Consider the following 18752-nt stretch of genomic DNA (forward strand, 5'->3'; position numbering starts at 1 on the left):
AAATAAAAATGATTTTGTTTTTCAAAAGGAGCGTGCTAGTAGAATTATGTCTCTTCTTAGATGATATGGAGTAAACCAGTGGTTTATATATATATATATGCTATCAGTTGTGGAAGACAATAGTTGGGTACGTTGAAATTTTTTTCCTCTTCTTAAAAGAAAGTGAAAAATTTTGGTCAATGATTCGGTGACTCTTTTTTCTTGGAAATTACTTTACTCTTTTGTGTAACATATCAAAACACAATGGGATGAGTATCTATACCCAATATTTGAGTCATACAACTGAGAATTGGGTAATGGATAGCGAGATAAGAGTAAGGGAGAACCCACAAGAACATATGAATCAAAGTTGAGTCATTTGTACCTTCCCCCCCTCGCCAAATGGCAATAGTTTGAAGGACTAGAAGCTTCAACAAACTTGTACCGCAAGAAATCTCGCCACTTTGTGAGATCTACATACTACACCATATTGACTAATCTCCTTTTTTAAAAATCTTATTGCTAACTAATAACTTAACTTCTAAATAAAACAACAAACATGATAACCCACTCCACTCTGCTTATCTCTCTCTCACAACTTGAATCCATTTGTCTTTCTAATCTGGTCAGGATCACGATCAAAATTCTTATCAGTAATATCAATAATATAACTGATATTGACATCATCAACCAATAAGCTCTTGTCGCCATGACTTAAGTTCAACAATTGCATCAAAAACTGATTCAAGATATCGAGATCTCTAGGATTCAATATCTGCACAAACGCCTTGGTCTTGGCCTTGTTTTTGAAAATCTTGACCAATTGTAAATTGTTCAAGTAAAACAAGTCACTAACCAAGTACTGTTTGTTTATCGATTCTAATGATTTGAAACGGGCCCTTTTCCTCAGTTGGTCAATTATGTATTTAAGTAATCCTTTAGTTGTTGGGTACCTCAATTCTTCATCATCCAAAATAATCTTGTCGTGGGTTTGTTGGCGTTTCGCCCTAGCGTAATTGTTAGCCAAGTTGGTTGTCATGTCCAAAATGTTGGTAATCAACACAATGTATGATTCAATAAATGGTTGAGCCAAGTTGGCAAACGTCTTTACATATTGACGATCTTCAATTTTGTAGTAAGGCAACTCGGGTACATCCTCCAGTGATGATGAAGACGACGACGACGTGTTTGAAGCTAATGAAGAAGCATCAGTATCGGTGATTCTCTTTTGTGGCTCAACTCTGCTAATGACCCCCTCTTCAACCAAATCATCAAGAATGAAATTTAATGAGTTTCTTGGATTTTCATCATAATCAAATAAAAACTCATTCTTCAACAAACTGGTAACAATGTAAAACAACTTGCCCAAGATTCTTCTATTGGCACTGTAACTACCATCAAGTAATAATATGAGATACATGGCAATACATCTGTGGATGATCAAATGAATGGTCAAATTCTTGTAATACAACAATTCAATAGGCGATTCAATCTTGATTAAATCCTTCTTTTCGTTAACTTTAATGAATCGGAAAAATGAAACAATACAATACTTGATGACAGAGGCAATTTCGGCATTGCTGGCATTCAACATATCTTGCAAGATAATTTTGTTGGTAACTGATGATTCATTTTCTCTAAGCAACATTTTTAAAACTAGTCTCAATATTGGGATCATTTCTTCCGTGGTAAACAAGGTCTTGCCACTATAGTCAGTATATGCTTGTAATGCAGTACCAATGATTGAAATTTCAGGAATGAAGGCAATTCGATTAACTTCATGCAAAATCTTGAACCCCAATTTTTTCAAATTGACATCTTTTTCATTGGTGATTTCTTGTCCACCATGATGCTGTTGTTGCTCTTCAGTGATGAATTCACTCAATGTAAAACTTTGACCCAATTTGACAAAAATTTTACCAGTCAAATTACGAGTTGAATTGTCATTGAAACCTTGTTTATCATAAATCAATTGATCCTTCTTTGGGAAAAAGGCCAGAGCAGCAATGGAAACAATACCAACAAGACTTTCTTGAGTCTTGTCATCACCTTTCAATTCTTTTAAAAATGAATCATTTTCGTAAATACGTTCATAAGTGACACCAAGTGGTTGAAACAACATATCGAAATGAACATTGTGTTCTTCGTGTCGTTGTTTTAAATATATTGATACCAATGATTTCAAAATACCATATTTGGGCAATAACAATTTCCCATCTCTTGATCTTGTACCCTCAATAAATACTTCAAATGCCGTCTTGTTCACCAACAAGAATTCAATAACATTGTTTAAATTACGCTCAGTATACAATTCATTGTTGAATGAACGTGGAATGAAAATAGCACCCAATTTTTTCAAAAGATTACCAACAATGGCAACATTTAAATTTTCGCCAGCAATCACTGATGGGGTGGCAATGTTGAATCTGATTGACATTAAATGAATAATGACATAATCCAAGTGCGACTGATGCGATGGAGCCCAAATAATTGACATGGGGTTTTCGATATATTTTTGAAACAAGTTGGACATTTCTTGATTGGAAACCCAAATACCCTTGGGGAATAATTTTTGCATAATTGTCATTACTGTAACATAAGCACTGCGAATAAATTGGTGGGATGCAAATGTTGGCAAATTGATTTCATTTTGATTCTTGTAGTATTTAATCATGTAATCTTTAACTTCTTTGAATCTCGATTTGAAATCAGATGCCTTAATCAACTTCATATTCAATTCTTGATTGACTAGGTTGTAAACAATTTCATCCAATTTAGGATCATCTCTTTCTAATTTACCATCCATGTGGTCTTTAAATTTTTTCTTGAATGAATCATCGTGTTTATTCATAAAATACTTGTATTCAACATCTTTATAAATCTTGTCATAGTACTGTCCACCAGTGAAAAACCTGTATGCCGAATGCAACAAGTTGAATGATTGATGTAAAGTCTTGACATTGTTGGGACTATCAATATACGTTTCTTTATCTATTGGCAAGGGAAATTTCATATCAACCTTGGGGTCAACCAATGGATCTTGAAGGATATTGATGTCAAAATCCGAGTTGGAAATGTCCTCTTTACCACTGACTGTCATTGTTTAGCTTGTGTAGGGGTTGAGCTTATTAAAATGTGGTAAGGAAGGTCAAATAACTGAGTGGGTGAGTGAGTGAAGTAAACTTGAGTTTTGGTTTGATTATCTCGAGTATCCCAATGGCTACTAAGCTTTGGAAATTTTGTTGGTTAAAATCCAAATTCTTTTTGTTCTCTCTTTTTTTTTTTTTTTATTTTTCCAGTTGGGGCAAAGTGCCACAAAATTGAAAAGAATATATATAACCAGATTGTTGTTACTACCTGCTAGTACTACTAGACAGTGTAGACAGTAGTCAACTCTTTTTGGTCTGTTTCCAATTGAATGGGTTTCAATTGGTATAGGATGTTTGGGAATAGCACTGGTCTTAGTCGAGTTATAAGGCAGTCAACAGATTTGACGGTTCTTTCCTGGGAGTCAAGGTAGGGGGGGGGTAGGGTGTTTGCTCTTTTTGCTGTCTTTTGTTCTGGTTATCTTTCCTTCCTCCTCTTTGTCAAAAGCAATTTTAGTTTGTGGGAAAAGGAACCGGAAAAAAAAAAGAAAAAAAAAAGAATTAGTGGGGTATAACTATGCGGAGATTTGTCTCTTGAAACAAGCACCTGACTAAATTTGACAAAGTAATTCCTGCGTGTATGTCTTTTTCTATTCCTAATCGATTGAGGGTGTAGAAGGAAGAATGGGAGGGAAGGGGGGGACTGTATGACTAAGAATGTAAATGATCTGTATGATGGGTTGGGGATTCAGATGAAGTAGACCTTTCAAATGAAAACAAAAGGGTGTAGAGAAGTTTTTGAGAAAACAATTGTTAAAGAAGAAGGGGGATATTCTATCCCTTTTATATCGACGTTTACACACCATTCCAATATAGACTACACTCAGTCAATTGACTGTGATAATTTTATTGTACAGTTAGCTCAATTTCATTCTTTATGATGCAACTTTTCGTTTGATGTGACGATCAAAACCCAAAATTTCCTACAGAATTCCATACTAGTTTCATACCCTCATCCTATCAACAAAGACTACCATATTACCTATAACATAAGTGTATTTGTATACCGGTCTAGCCTAGACACGAGTAGTTGGGATGTTATAGGTATATCATCTGTACTCTTTTGAGTTTTTGATTATTACAAAATATCCATCATCGTCATCATCTCATTGATTTACCACCTCCCCCCCATCTCTTTATTAGTTCTTTGTTACACAAAACCTCCCCCAGGAAAGACCCAACAAAAATTTATAGTTACACTAAATCAGAAACAACAAAATAAAGTATACAACCAACCAATCAACCAATGTATCAATCAATCATTAAACCCACTTCAGTATTGAAATATTAGTATAGATGGACCAATATGGTATCATTTTAAAACTGCTTTATAAGTTTTGTACCATGTACTGCCTTACCAACCACTGGGGACTACCTCACGGACTAAAGGGTTTTGATACAAAAACAACATGGGGTGATTCCTACAACGAAAAGAAAAACCTTAATTAGCTTAGCTCCCATCTGCTTCCCACATGGAGTGATACATAACATCAATGGCGTATATATGTTTATCGATGGACTGTACTGAAAGGGGTCAGTGTAGAGAGCGATTATTCGATACAATTGAATGCTGTGACGTATATGGAAGGATGCTTTTTCCAAGTTCAAACTGAGAGTATTCATTTACAAACGAGCCACAACACACAAGTGGCTTTGCTCTCTACCCAGTGCTTTTTTGTAGTATGATCACCTAACCAGTATATCCCGCGGTTGCGAAAAAACAAAGAGTAGTATGTACAGTATAAAGTTGTTTTATCGTTTTTGTTTTTGTTTTTTTATACCTCGGTATAAATCGACACAATAGGAGCCAAAAGGGTACCAGAATTGGGACATTTTCATACCGAAACTTTCTCTGGAACAACAAAAGCTCCCCCTTGTGAATTATACAGACAATACATGATGAAAATGAAAGTTAGATACATAGCAAACCCTCTGCCCCCCCCCCCTTATTTTTTCTTTTTCAGAGTATCATAACCAGGGGGAACGGAAGATCAATTGAGGTATGTAACCCATACATACATTTCAAAAGCCACATTATCCATCTTGCATATACGAATAAAACCACTGCGGATGAGTGTCATATTTCGACGGCGGGGTGGCTCAAATAATGAAGAACTTACTAACCATATGAAGTGTCAATTGAAACTGATACGTCGCAAACCTCCTTTTCCTCTCATGTGTACGAGGTTGAAATCAAGGTGCTTGGTTTAAACACGCACTTGGGACCCTACTATAGCTTTGTTGTACATCAGACACTTATATGCATATATCCACACACGTCTATGTGTGTCTCGATAAAGTTAGTTATAATCCCAATTTTGCGCTGCGCAAAATTGCGAAATGTGCACTTCAAACAAACTTGTCAATTGCAAACCTCAGATACAAAATTGTAGGAATATATATATATATATATATATATGCGTCGAAAAATCAACAAATTCGACCTTCAAGTTTTTCATTTTTGAGATACTCAACCTCTCAATATGTTTAACGAGGATAAAACCTGTCATGGATATCAAAGATACGACCAAAATTTAAACGTTATTATCATTATTATACAAAATCTAAACAAGTATCGAAAAGTTAGTGAGGTCAAAGAATTGAAATTTGAAAAGAATTAAACAAAAGCAAAGATCAAAAAAACAAGTCATTTTACTTCTTTACCAAAAGCAAATCATTAAGTGTCGCATGGTAAATTGTCCTGTTGGTTCCATTGACTTTATTCACATCACAGGTTCTTTCTTCACAGTAACTTTCTTTTCCAATTGCGTTTTTTCTCCAGATGCGCATTCTTCTCCGTCTTCATCAAACCCGGCACCAAAGTTGTTGTCTTCATCATCATGATCATTATCGTCATCACTTCCAAGCAAGTAATCAACCTCCCCCTCATCCCCCTCTTCCACACCATCATCATCATCACGACTCGATCCATCTCTCTTCTCCTTCTTAACATTAATCTGCCTTCCACCCTTCTCTTCTTCAATCGACTGCCTCAACTTCTGTTTATATTCGACAGTACCCTGACACAATCCAGTTTCGATATGTTGCACCAACCATTGAGAATTATTTTCAAAAAACTGGAAACATCCAGCACATCGTCCACTCAACAAGTTTCGTTCAGTGGACTTGGTTCCTGGTGGATAAATGAAATGGAGTGCTTTTAAATGGGTCTTGAATGTATCTCTACGACTGAACCCACCCGTTGGGTGACATTTAGTTCCCACAGTGGCTCCCAGTACTCCCAGTGCACCTAGAACTGATGAAGGGGTGGTTGACAGCGTACATGACAGATGGTCATCTTGAGAGGATGGGTCAGTTTCTTGATAAAATGGACATTGGAATGCTTTTGATGAACTGTGCTTTTTCAAATGACGAGTTAAATAGCCCTTCACTTTGAATTGGGAATTGCAGTGTGGGCATTCGAATGAGTAGCCCACTTTGCCGTCTTTCCCAGTATAGCTTAATTTGCGAACAGTGGTATTTATAGTTTTGGTGGTGGAGGTGGCAACAACCACTGGCGCATTCGTAAATGCAGCAGCACTATTGTTCATTCTTGCATCTCGATTGTTGTGGCCATTGGAGCTCTTATCCTGTTGAAAATGTTCAAGTTTAACCTTTTTGTTCTTTTTCTGTTTACATTTCAGCAATCTTGTTGGAGATTCACGCTTCAATACCGGTTTCATTACAGTATCAGTTGGCGATACAGGCACGTCAGAGTCAAAACTGGAAACCACTGATGGAGAAGTTATGGATAATCCTGAAGATGACAATTTTCTTTTCCTCGATGGAACGACAAATGGCGACGAAACATCATTGTGTCTAGCACCACCAAATTGATCAAGGTTGGAGAGTTTGAAGCCTTCCAGGTAGTGGCGTTGTACTTGTTGCCGTTGTTGATGTTGTTGTTGATGTTGTTGTTGTTGATGTTGTTGTTGTTGGTGGTGATGTTGTTTGGTGTAGGCGATATGATGAAAACTGTTGAAGCGGTCAAACCCACTAGCTGCAGAAGGAAACGACGATGATACGTGTGGTTGGAATCGCGATTGTTGTTGTGAATGGGGTAGCGATATTGAGTGGGAGTAAGGACGAACCAAGTGTATATCTCTTTTTGGCAATGATGATGACTCTACCTCAAAGAAATCAGAGTTAACATCATCATCGTTATCGTCACCACTTTGAAAATAGTATGCTTGTCCAAACTGGAAACTTGAATTGACGCCGCCGCCACCACCACCACCAGTACCTTGCGGGATAACAACGCTATCTTGAGGCGATGGACGATGCAACCTGCTCAAAATCTCATCATCCAATGGGCTGAGAAAACTTTCGGTTGATGAAACAGAAGATGAGATTAATGCATTTTCAATGAATGTTGTTGATGTACCTTGTTTCGAATTGTGGCCCTTATTAGTTGTTATTGGTCTATTGGGCGTTGGATCATGATGTTCAAAATCATCAAAATATGGATACTCAGTATCCTTGTCATTGTTGTCGCCCGTAGATTGATTGGCAAAGACATCTCTAGAAAAAGATGCAAATGTGTCTCTATCAACCTGGTTGTTGACCTCCCTCTCATTGAAAGCATTCAAGAAAAAGTCATCTTCATCGTTGTTGTTGCTGTTGCTGTTACCGTTATTGTTGTTGTTGTTCAGGTGATAACGATGTTGATGCGCTTCTATGAAATCATCAAAGATGGGCAACTCACTAGCTGGTGATGGTTGCGAACAGATTTGACCAAACTTTCCAGTTCTCTGAACCTCTTGCTTGAAAGGGTCCTGCTTTTGCTTTTCCTGTTTGGCTTGCTCTTTTTGTTGCTGCTGTTGTTGTTGCTGTTGATGATGTTGAAACACGGGAGTATATTTCTCCTCTTCTTCATACCCGTTTTTCCCAAAATGAGGATCGCGATGGGTAGAATATCCCACAATATGACCATCTTGGCCATAACGATGCTGTTGTTGTTGTTGATGATGCTGGTGATGGTGTTGTGGATGGAAGCGGTGCAAATCATCAATTGCTGAGTCAAAAATTGAAATTTGGTCGCCACCATCAAACATTAAATCCAAGTCATCAACAGCACAATTGATGGGGAAGTTTGATCTTCCTTGGTTGAAGACACTGGCATCTTTTGCATCAGTATCTGTGGCGGTTGATTGTTGTTTACTATTGCTAAGCTCGACGAGTTTGGAAATAGGTGGGAACAACTCCTGATATCTGCGAGTTCCATAAATCAAACGATTGATAAATTTGTAAACATTGAACTGAATGGACAATAATCTTGATGATGTAAATGGTTGATAATTAGCTTGTGTTGAGGTCGATGAGGTTCTGATTGTTTTACCAATGGTGTAAACTTGTTTTGCTTTGGAGCTTACAACTCCGTAGGGTGAAGATTTAACAAGATCTTCATAGTTTGAATCGTACAATAAACCAAGTGATACGATAAGCATTCTTACAAACTCTCTTTAATAACTTATTGTGGCTATATGTGAGTTGATGTAAGGGGTGGCGTGACGATTAAATGGTGCTGTGGTTTTGCATGAGCTGCAAAAAAAGAAAACAAAATAAAAGGTAATAATGGGTTGTATGAAAGCAAAACAAGCAGTGACTGGATTGTCCTTGATTAATGTATAGATATCAAACTTTGAAAAACCACGCCGTACAGACTTTAATGGATAGTGGAATCGAATAAATGAGGAGTAATAGATATACCTCTTTAATTGAATTTTAGTTCGGTTAAACGCGGTTTGATGTATGTTTTAATGAACTTTTTGGTTGGTCTTGTTAATATATTCGTTTTGAACTTTGCAAGATATATTTGTTGGCTTCAGGTTGATACTTTTGACTCCTTTTAGTTTTTGACTGAGACAGAAATGGGGGGTTGGAGTATGGTTATGAAATAGTATTAATATGGCTCAGTTTTAAAATAATATATAGGGTGATTTTGACAGTTGGAGTATAGAAAAAATAATAAATCCGGTTTCTTTTGTATCTTATTTTATTATTTCTTATTGCGGGGATGTTTTTTTTTTTTCTCTCTTGTTTTGTTTTGTTGGAGACTTCGATTATTTCGGTAGTTCAAGTGGGTATTACCAAAAGACTAAAGCACCAGTGTATGTATATATATATATATATATGTTCCGTGAGTATAATAGTGCTCCCTGGTAGGTACGAGTTATTTGAAGCCTGGAGGTGTAGATGTAGAAATATATCACTCTAATCGAAGGGAATAACTAACTAAAACAAAAAATTTAGAAAACTGAACGAAGGAATGAAAAATTTTGTTATTATATAAAAGAAGAATGATCAGGAATCAGAATAAACCACAATTCTTCCATCAATAATAGCGGAAACAGGTTTACTATGCATAATTTCTAATTGTTTATCTCTCATTCGTTTTCATTTATGAATGAAACTTTAAAAAAAAAAAACCACACACATTGGATAATACTAAATTGGAAAATTTTATATGTAAGTTAACCGCCTGTAAAAAAAAAAAAACAAAGCAAAAACTGAACTTTGACTCTAAAACAATACGAACATTTCATTACTTTCTGCAATGCACAGAAATAACAATAGAAATTGAAAGAGATAACAGAATACACAAACAATAGCATCAGAGATAATGACTAAAGTGGTAAACTATTGGTGTATGGAGGTGTGTGAATTAATGGGCGCAATTACTTACCTAACAAAGTACGATTGTGTATAATTTTATTTTACTTTAAACAATAGGGACCAAAACTTTTCAAAAAATAACCCATAATGCAGGGCAAGAGCTTGTAATAACACAGTTTGCATTGCAACAGTTGGATAGAATCTGATTTCTAGAGTGGAAAGGAGGCGGTAAACTGAAACCAACACACCCCTCACAAGATAGCAAAAATGTAATAGCCTCAATGCAGCAATTATTGGGGAAAATAAGCCTTTAGAGGTACCTTTAGGAACTGTTAGAAAGCAAGGATTTAAACACAATAGCACAATATCCTGTAGAGAAGGTTCTTCTGTGTAACATCAGCTAATTTACTCACTGAATCACATCAGTTGTGCACCAACACACAATGGAAAGAATATTTTTTAACTTTCTATGTTCTCAGAGATAAGAAGACAATAATCACCTATACACAATTGAGCTGTAACGAAGGGGCTACCTCTGCTAAGCTTATTGCTAATACCACCCCCTCGTTTGTAAATATGAAAGCGCAAATCTCAACTGTCCCTCCTTCCATTGGTCAAAGCCTCCTTCCTCTGTTTGTTTCTCCTCTGTTACAATCCCCTCCTTCATCTGTAGTTCTCCTTATTTCTTGATCATCATCTTCTTCGTCTTATTTGAAAAACGTCCTCCTTTTTCTTAAAAGCCTATTCTGCTTAATACTCTTTTGTGTTGTTATTAATATTATTTTTTGACAGATTATTACGTAATGCATCAGATACATCAGAATTAGAAAAAAAAAAAAAAAAATAAAATAACATTGAAAAAAATCATCGGCTATAAGAAGATCCGCCTTATGTTTCCAAATATAGACTTTCCATAATATTTTTGGTTTTAGTGTTTGTGTAATTTGTATCTTTTACTGACAAAAACGCCGTACGAGATAGAGGCCACACCTGAACACACATATATAATCGAGGCCATTTAGTATGCAACAAAGAGTAAGTCAAGGCGATGGCATATCATCAACAACAAAAGACAAACGAAACCCAAAACTCAACGACTCAACTTACACCACACCTTTCTTCATAATTGAACACCACAGTTTTCTGGATGCTTGTTTGTCTTTATTCGGCGTTTCCAACTCTATTCTCTCTACTCAAACTTCATATGTACAAAAACATGTTAGACGACGATGACAGCAAGAAACCACAGTAACTATGATAGCCACAATTTTTTCTTTGGCAGATCTTCACAAAATGACCATATACGAAACACATCTTTATTGTGATATACTTCACGAGTATGCCGAGGAAGGTTTTCTCGTAAATCGTCTTTTGCATGTGTGGATTGACCACAATAAGAGCCAAAACCCGGGAATAGGCTAAACTGAACTTTTCATATTTAGTCCCTAGTTGTACTACATCGTTTTATTTTTCTTGTCAGGAACCTCCAACAAAAAGGGGGTACTATTCACATTCAAAGGTTATGATTTGATCTTTGAATTGTAATCTCTTTCTGCTTTAGAATACTTTCGTTTGACTTCGATGAATGACTTACTTTTTTACCTTTTGCGCTTGCCTTTACACTTTTTCATTTGTGTCTTCTGCAATTTGTACTCGGGCTTGAATGAAAGGCTACATAAGAAAGTCGTACCAAAATCGATATCTGCTTCTGTGTCAAGGCAAGGCGGTTAGATGCATTTCGATTTATCTCTTCCGTCGGAAGAAGAGGAAGCTACATTCTGATTTGCATTTGTCAAGCTCCATTAATCACCAACTATGTTCATATAACGCAAGGATTGCGGCGTATCAACGACAGAATAAGAGAATAAACCCCCTCTACATTTTACTTATGCACATACGTCAATAGCCGTTTCGGGTAGTTTCTTGCTTTGCAAGACGATCGCATCACATCCTGGAAATTCGAATTCACCTTGCATGAAGTTCAGTATCACATCAGCAGCAATTGTCTCATTCAACTTGTCGTCTTGCTCGGAATACTCATTGAAGGCTTCCCCATATATCTCAAAGCTCACTTCCATGTATTATAAAGCTATTCTCAAAATCTTTCGTGAATCTTTTTAACGCGACGCGCAATGAAAATCCTACACATTAAGAGGCAATTGCCCAGCCACACCTTATCTGATCACGAAGTACAGGGTGTTACAATGAACCCGAACAATGACGACAATACAAATACTCTGATGGAACTCTTCTCATCACCTTTGTCCAGTATTATTGAACAAGTGGGTGAAACACAAAAGAGTCGAAATAAAGCCAGACTCAACCCACTTTCATCATCACCAACGTCATCACCAACACGCCATAAAACCCAGAGTCTAAAGTTTCATCATATCACCGATAAGGAGCTATCGCAAAGGGGCTCTGTCATAAACTCCAGAAACAAACACAACAAGATACGCCAAGTAAGGAGTCAACACCGGTATGAAAAGCTACTGTTGCAACGGGAAAAGGTCACCGACAAGCAATACAAAGAGGATGTGGAACGAGAGTACGATGAACAAGCACGTGAGTTCATGGATAATGAAGACATAAATCGATTAATCGATGACGAATGGGAAATAATGAATGAAAATAAGAGGAGCAGTTTGGAATTGGAGGAAGCGGAGGCTAGAGCATGGGAAGAGGAGATGGAACTAATGGAATTGATAGGCACTTTGGATTTAAACGGTGGAAGCTGATACGCCTGCAAGAGTTTGTTTGTGGGCATGCGCGTGGAGACAACGTATTGGACTTCCACATTGCAAAGGAGCTAATTGGATGATTCTACACTGGTGGTGAGAGAAGCTAACGAACTGTTGGATAAACCGTATACAAAGCTTTAACCTGCATCGCGATGTGGTGGCGTGCTTTTGGGGACCAACTTGACTGACCCAGTCTATTCCAGGAGTGCTCTGCACATTTTGGTCTTGATGCAATCACTGTCAAAACATGCGGCATGAAAAGCAAACCCAAATGGAGGTATTTCACTCTTTATCTCAGACCACACCTTACGGCATTTCCATTCCGATGGAAGAGCAGTGGAGTCATTGAATGCTAAGAGACAGATTAATGAGAACTGTGAAGTGCAATAATCAAATTAAATCGGACTCGAAAGTTAACGCTAGGATTAGGATGTGATAAAAGTGTTGAATAGCTAGCAGGCTGAACCATTTTATCGTTGAATATTTCCTTGTGTTTTCCATTAGGTTAGCACTAGAATCATGCTTTAAAGTTGTATCGTTCACCTTCACGATGTACTTGTTTCACTGTATGCTTGTCAATTAGCGAAATACAATATGACAACAAGGGTATATGGGATGGTGATGTTTCTATGAGATGTATAATGAATATGCGAAATTAGTGCTTTAATTCGATCGAATTGATACCCGAACTTGCAAAACTGGTTTAGTGAAATGCAACACATCCATGAATTGCCTTGGATTTAGATTCAAATGTTGCAATGATGTGGTTAGGACCCTCTATCCTTTTTTTCTACAATGCTAGATCTCAATACCACAAAATCTGTATCCACGCGATGCAAATCAGTAATGGCAGCAAAACATCAAAATTGTGGAGAGCTAATCTTATTAATAAGATGCAAAAGTAATACAGTATCCTTTTATGATGAGACCACCTTAAACATAGTTTTTTGATGAACGAATTGTATAAGTAAACCTATTCAAATGTGAACTAAAGACAGTTTGTTCAATTTTGGAGAGATTATCTAGTCAATTAGGAGAGATTACCTAGTCATTTTGGTGGTGTCAATTTTTACATATTGGAGACGTCGATATCACAAATTGGAGATTCCATTGTTATCACAGGTGGTACGTATAAACTTTAATTGGCCCCCAACCCACTCAAGGACGTTTCTTCTTTATCTAATAAACGTAAAAAGAGGTATATGTTATATACAAACCCCTTTGGGACACTGTAGAATGGTCTCTTGTGTCTCTTACTACTCTATACTATCTCTGTATTCGAATCCTGCTTGTTGTAAGACCAACAATGACTTTTGAACAACGATTTTTGACTATTTCTGCTTTGTGTTTGTCTTTAGTTTAATCCTTGGATTGGGGCAATATACTAGTTGACGTTGTACATGTGTGAAGGAGCATGAGTTTGCAATACACCTTGGCTTCGCCAAAATCTAAAATCAACACTTGTCATATACAAATGAGATAGATTGCATCGCAATCCGTAGGACAACTGGGTAGGGTGAATTGACATGGCAACAAGTACTTGTGCTGATCTGAATAGTTTGTTGTGTTGGAATTAATTACGGGGGGGGGGGGGCGGGCATGCCGTAGCTTGGCTTGGGTTACAACTCTATTTGACTCAGTTAAAAGAAGTCAATTTTGCTTATCTCGTTGTGTCTCTCCCCTTTTCCTTATCTAATCACTAAATTGCAATTAATTTTTAAAGTTGCTCATAACCAGACAGCATTTTCCAAATGCCAATCCAACTAATCCACTTAAAAACACAAGTTGAGATGTTGGTTTTTGTAACCATCTTTGATTGTGCACATTTGTATCATCACAAAGATGATACATTTGCACACAGATTCCCGATACCGCCATGTTGACTAATTGGGTAGTATCACATGAACCAATGCAAATCATACCGTTGACGTCAGTTTCGGGTTTACCGGTTAACCTTGATTCAGCTGTTGCTAAAATCAATTTTTGCTCTCAATTGACCCCTGTAGGCTGCTGTTGCAAAATATATCGCAAAGAAAATTTACCAAAAAAAACAGATTTTCAGCGTTGTAGCATCTGAAAACCATCATACTCACATTATCAACCAAAAGGTAAACGGAAGTGCTCTGCAATAGCCAGTGTCATGTCTTCTTCAGAGATAAGAAAAAAAAAAGAAAAAAAAAACAAATGATTCTGCCCAGGGTCGAACTGGGGACGTTATGCGTGTTAAGCATATGCCATAACCAACTAGACCACAGAACCATTTTACAAAAAGAATACTTTTTACAATAAATAAGAGAGCCATTTTCAAAGTATTCCGAAATTGGAAATGTTAGTATCTTGAACAAATCCGGTATTGGCAGTCTCTGTTAACAAATTTACAAGCACATGGTAACTTCTGAATTAAGCAAACATTATTCGAGGTGTATTTTGGGGTTATCTTTGTCGACTTTATTTCTTGTGGCTCTTTTTTTTTGTATCCAAATGCTGAAAGTTTCTAAACTTGCAAATTAAAGAGTCAAAATCTCTTCCCCGTGGCACATTCTTGTTGAAAGCTGGAGCCGTCAAAAGTGTTGAAAACTATATTAGATGAATGGACAGTATACTTGATACATCAAGTTCAGAACAAGGCTGGTGATGAATCTAAAATTTGCTGCACTGAAGTTATAAAGCACTTGCTTAGTATGCGATAGATAGTTAAGGGATTATTGTGAAGTGATGGATATCCTATGCCAACCGTAGCAATTTATAAAGCCGGGCCTGTAAGTCGTTGCATCCTGCCGTGTCTGACACCCCCCCCCCCTCCCCTCGATATTCTTATGATAATTCTCCTGTTCTCATGTTTCGTTTCTTTTTGCAGCCAAACCGTTCAACTTACCTAAATAAAACGACTCACGACAAAATATAAAGCGAGTCACCATTTCGACCAGCTGCCAATACCCATTAGACTATCACCCCACACTGACGAAAATGGCTTTAATTATTGACCTCCTAACCTACGCCCTTGAAAAAGTTTTTAGCACAACCGCTGAAAAGATTGCTCGTATATTTTCTCATTTTCCAAATGTAAGTACAAATTAGTAGGACAGTGAATTTATGCAAAACAAGGGTGAAGCAAAACTTGATCATGCAAGTATGTTAAGTCCCAAGTTACAGTGGGGTACCATTGGGTTTCACTGGAGGTTAAAATACTATGGTTATAGCCGTGATCATAGACATCTCTTTATTGTAGTAACCAAGTTCAGAACCAATGTGATGAAAAAATCGAAAAAACCTTGTTGTGAAGTTGAAACCTTTTCTCAAAGTGTGAGAGTATAACGTTTTGAAAGGCAAGTACGCGAGCTATTAGTTAAAAGTGAATTGCCCCCGCTCTAAAGCTCAAAACCAAACATTAGCTTATCTACAAACAGTGGACACAAGCTCCTCTTTGATGTTGCTTAATCAAGCTTCGGTTTCATAGTATTCTCATACCATTAATATTTACATACCATTGACTAACTACACTAAAATATCTCTACCAAATCAAACGTCTCTCATAAACTTTACACTTTCAAGCAGAATAACTGTTGTAAATATAAACTGCACCGACAACTAAAACTAAACCCCAAAGTACCATCGACACGAGTCCTGAACTCAATTGCGGATCATCTTTGGGATCTCCTAGTCATTTAGCATCCCCTTGTTTTGGCGGAAATCCATTCAACTCAGCACCACTAGCTGACTCACATTTGCACCATTCATCCTTTGAGTAAGAACTCATTGCACTAGCAACATGATTTCCACAACCTCTCCATGTTTTACCCCCTAGTAGTTGTCGTTAGTTGAAAGGTTCTATTAGGAGCGTTGCTCCTTTAATGGGTTCCTGGACTGATGTCCTCTAAGTAATCACATACCACAAACTTGACAATTGGCTGACATACACATTATCGTTGATTAAATATACGATGGCGGTTCTAGTTGTTCAAAGGTTACCAATGAAATTGCAATAGAGATTTTAAGCTGTTTAAATACAAAAATCAGACCAAAAACATTGTAAGTGACCTAGTGTGAGAGAGAAAATATTTTTCTTCTTCGAATTACTTCTTTTGGATCATGTCCGATTCTTTTGCGGTCATGCTTTGTCAGCAAGCCCGTTTTTACCCGTTTTGGATGCGATATTATATCTTGCTATTGTAATTGTGCTCTGTATTATCATTCTAAGGCGATATTCACAAGGAAGCCACAATTTATAATATTCTTAAACTTTGCTTGTTTCAAGGTGGTTCCACTTTTTTTCTAACTTGGCGGGATTCATGAAGCTACAACGGGTAAAGACCGAAACTAAGCAATCTGGTTGCATTGCGCAGAAACGTTTCAATTGCTAGTACCTTTGCTTAGTATCAATAGTCGTTCTCATGGAACACAGGAGCCACATATTAAAAATATAGTTCTATAATTTCACCTTTTTTCAAAATTTCGGGTGTTACACGAGAAGCCACGCTTTCAGTCACCGAAGTCCAAGAAGGAAAGCTTCACATCTCACAACACTCCTTGTTTCTTTGACTTTGAACGTACTGTAGAACATAAATCATTTGACAATTTCAAATATTCTCAACAGCAAATGGCATCTATTATTCCGAGCACGGAAATCTTTAACATGCGGCTCCTTCAGTTATACTTTAGCCGCTTGCCATAAAATTCTCCATTTCTCTTCCATCATACCACATACTCAGATTGACTAACCTATGAAAACTGAAACATTTTCGTTTTATTTTTAGATTCTGGTTATGAGCTTGGTTAGATGAGTTGGTGTAGTTAATAAATCCGACTCCAAGACACAAACTCTAGCTTAATTTACTTCTAGCGCATAAACTGCGTTGTAAAATATACCCGAATGTTCCAGTTGTTGCATAAATAATTGAGCAATCGCGAGACAATAGGATTGCAATTGCTGCTGCGCATCCATCTCCTCCAACAGCAATTACAATCGCTGCAAGATAAAGATCCACCACGCTAATAGGATGCAATATTACTTTACACGCGTGAATGATCCGACAGTTCCATTGGCAAATCCTAACAACCCCCATCAGGATTTGAATAATGAAGATAAGCAGAGACACTAAATACGTTTTGTTAGACGTAGTCTCTTTCGAAAGCGGATAGAGCGGCACAACACACCCCAAAAAAAAGCGCCACTACATATCTCGAGGGCATCCCCCATTCCCCCCACAGATAGAAAGGGGTCTTGACTGCACTTTACACCACATTGGATCTGAATTTGCATTGATATTAAAGGTTGCTTCGCATCATTCTTAGATTGTGGCTAATTGCATGAATCAAAGCTCGTAATTACGTCAGATGGAAAAAAGCCACATGTTCATAACCTAGTATGAGTGAAAGAAGACGCGTTTGTATGATGCTCCCCGGGGAGAATGTGGGCTATTCGTCATTATAACCTTAACCTTATACCAGTAGTGCGTCAGTGCACAATTTAAGGCACGAGTTCTTTGTTTACCTTTTCTTAAGAAAAGGTAAACAAAGACACAAAAGTTCGAACAGTAGACACACACAACTAAAAAAAAGGTGAGTTCAGAAACATCCAAACGCAAAAGAGTCAACGCTATATACGCAGAAGCGAACGTACCTACAAGCATCAAAAACATGCTATTTCATCAAGTAATTACATTAGATGCTGGTCCTATTGTGATTATCTTGTTTGGTTCATTTTCTTACCCGATTGTTCCTAGACAATGAAATACGCGCTCGCGTTTCACTCTTTTCTTCAACACATTAAGGAACTATGCATTAATAATAATTTACCCGTAAAGCCTTTTTCATTTAAAGGTTTGTGTATTGCATGAACAACAAATTCGGATGTCAAGGAAGTTAAAGTTGAAAAATGGGAGGGGGATGTAGATTTTTTTTCCGTATTTGCTATGTACCTTATTGTTTGTTTTTCTTCTTCTCCTCCTTCGCTGCCCCAATCTCACCAGATTTTTTTTTTTTTTTTTTTTGCTTTGCTTTTTCCCATTCTTTTGAAATCACATTACTATTGTTCTATACTATTCTACCCAAGTACAACGGACTACTACTACTACTACCACCGGCAACTCCCCTGCAAAGCCGATAAGATTATACTTCAGTGTTTATAAATACATGAGATAAATACCCTGTGCTGTATATATTTTGAGTTTTTATCACTATTCGTTTTTTGTTTTTTGTCCAACGATATTGAACCCTGAATAATACATTCACTTTCAACACCAAAATCAAAGGTTGCTCAAGTAACCCACTA

At 37.1% G+C, this 18752-nt stretch overlaps 4 protein-coding genes and 1 non-coding gene across 5 annotated transcripts; 1 reads left to right on the plus strand and 4 right to left on the minus strand. All coding sequences in view use genetic code 12, as the record gives it.

Moving 5' to 3' along the window:
- Positions 1-571: 571 nt before the first annotated feature.
- CPAR2_805890 (uncharacterized protein) lies at positions 572-3079 on the minus strand (the record flags this gene model as incomplete). Its single annotated transcript, XM_036808481.1, has 1 exon — positions 572-3079. The coding sequence occupies one exon, from the start codon at positions 3077-3079 to the stop codon at positions 572-574; it is 2508 nt and encodes an 835-aa protein (XP_036665213.1).
- A 2769-nt stretch (positions 3080-5848) lies between these two features.
- Positions 5849-8572, minus strand: STP1 (Stp1p; the record flags this gene model as incomplete). Its single annotated transcript, XM_036808482.1, has 1 exon — positions 5849-8572. The coding sequence occupies one exon, from the start codon at positions 8570-8572 to the stop codon at positions 5849-5851; it is 2724 nt and encodes a 907-aa protein (XP_036665214.1).
- A 3300-nt stretch (positions 8573-11872) lies between these two features.
- Positions 11873-12478, plus strand: CPAR2_805910 (uncharacterized protein; the record flags this gene model as incomplete). Its single annotated transcript, XM_036808483.1, has 1 exon — positions 11873-12478. One exon carries the CDS (start codon positions 11873-11875, stop codon positions 12476-12478), a length of 606 nt encoding a protein of 201 aa, XP_036665215.1.
- A 2188-nt stretch (positions 12479-14666) lies between these two features.
- On the minus strand, positions 14667-14740 carry CPAR2_t_cp_Val(AAC)_55. Its single transcript has one exon. It is a non-coding gene; the product is annotated as a tRNA-Val (tRNA).
- Positions 14741-16142: 1402 nt separating this feature from the next.
- Positions 16143-16402, minus strand: CPAR2_805920 (uncharacterized protein; the record flags this gene model as incomplete). Its single annotated transcript, XM_036808484.1, has 2 exons — positions 16143-16282; positions 16372-16402. The coding sequence occupies 2 exons, from the start codon at positions 16400-16402 to the stop codon at positions 16143-16145; spliced, it is 171 nt and encodes a 56-aa protein (XP_036665216.1).
- Positions 16403-18752: the final 2350 nt, after the last annotated feature.

Source organism: Candida parapsilosis, contig 005807, assembly GCF_000182765.1.
Source record: "Candida parapsilosis strain CDC317 annotated contig 005807".
Taxonomy (NCBI): domain Eukaryota; kingdom Fungi; phylum Ascomycota; class Pichiomycetes; order Serinales; family Debaryomycetaceae; genus Lodderomyces; species Lodderomyces parapsilosis.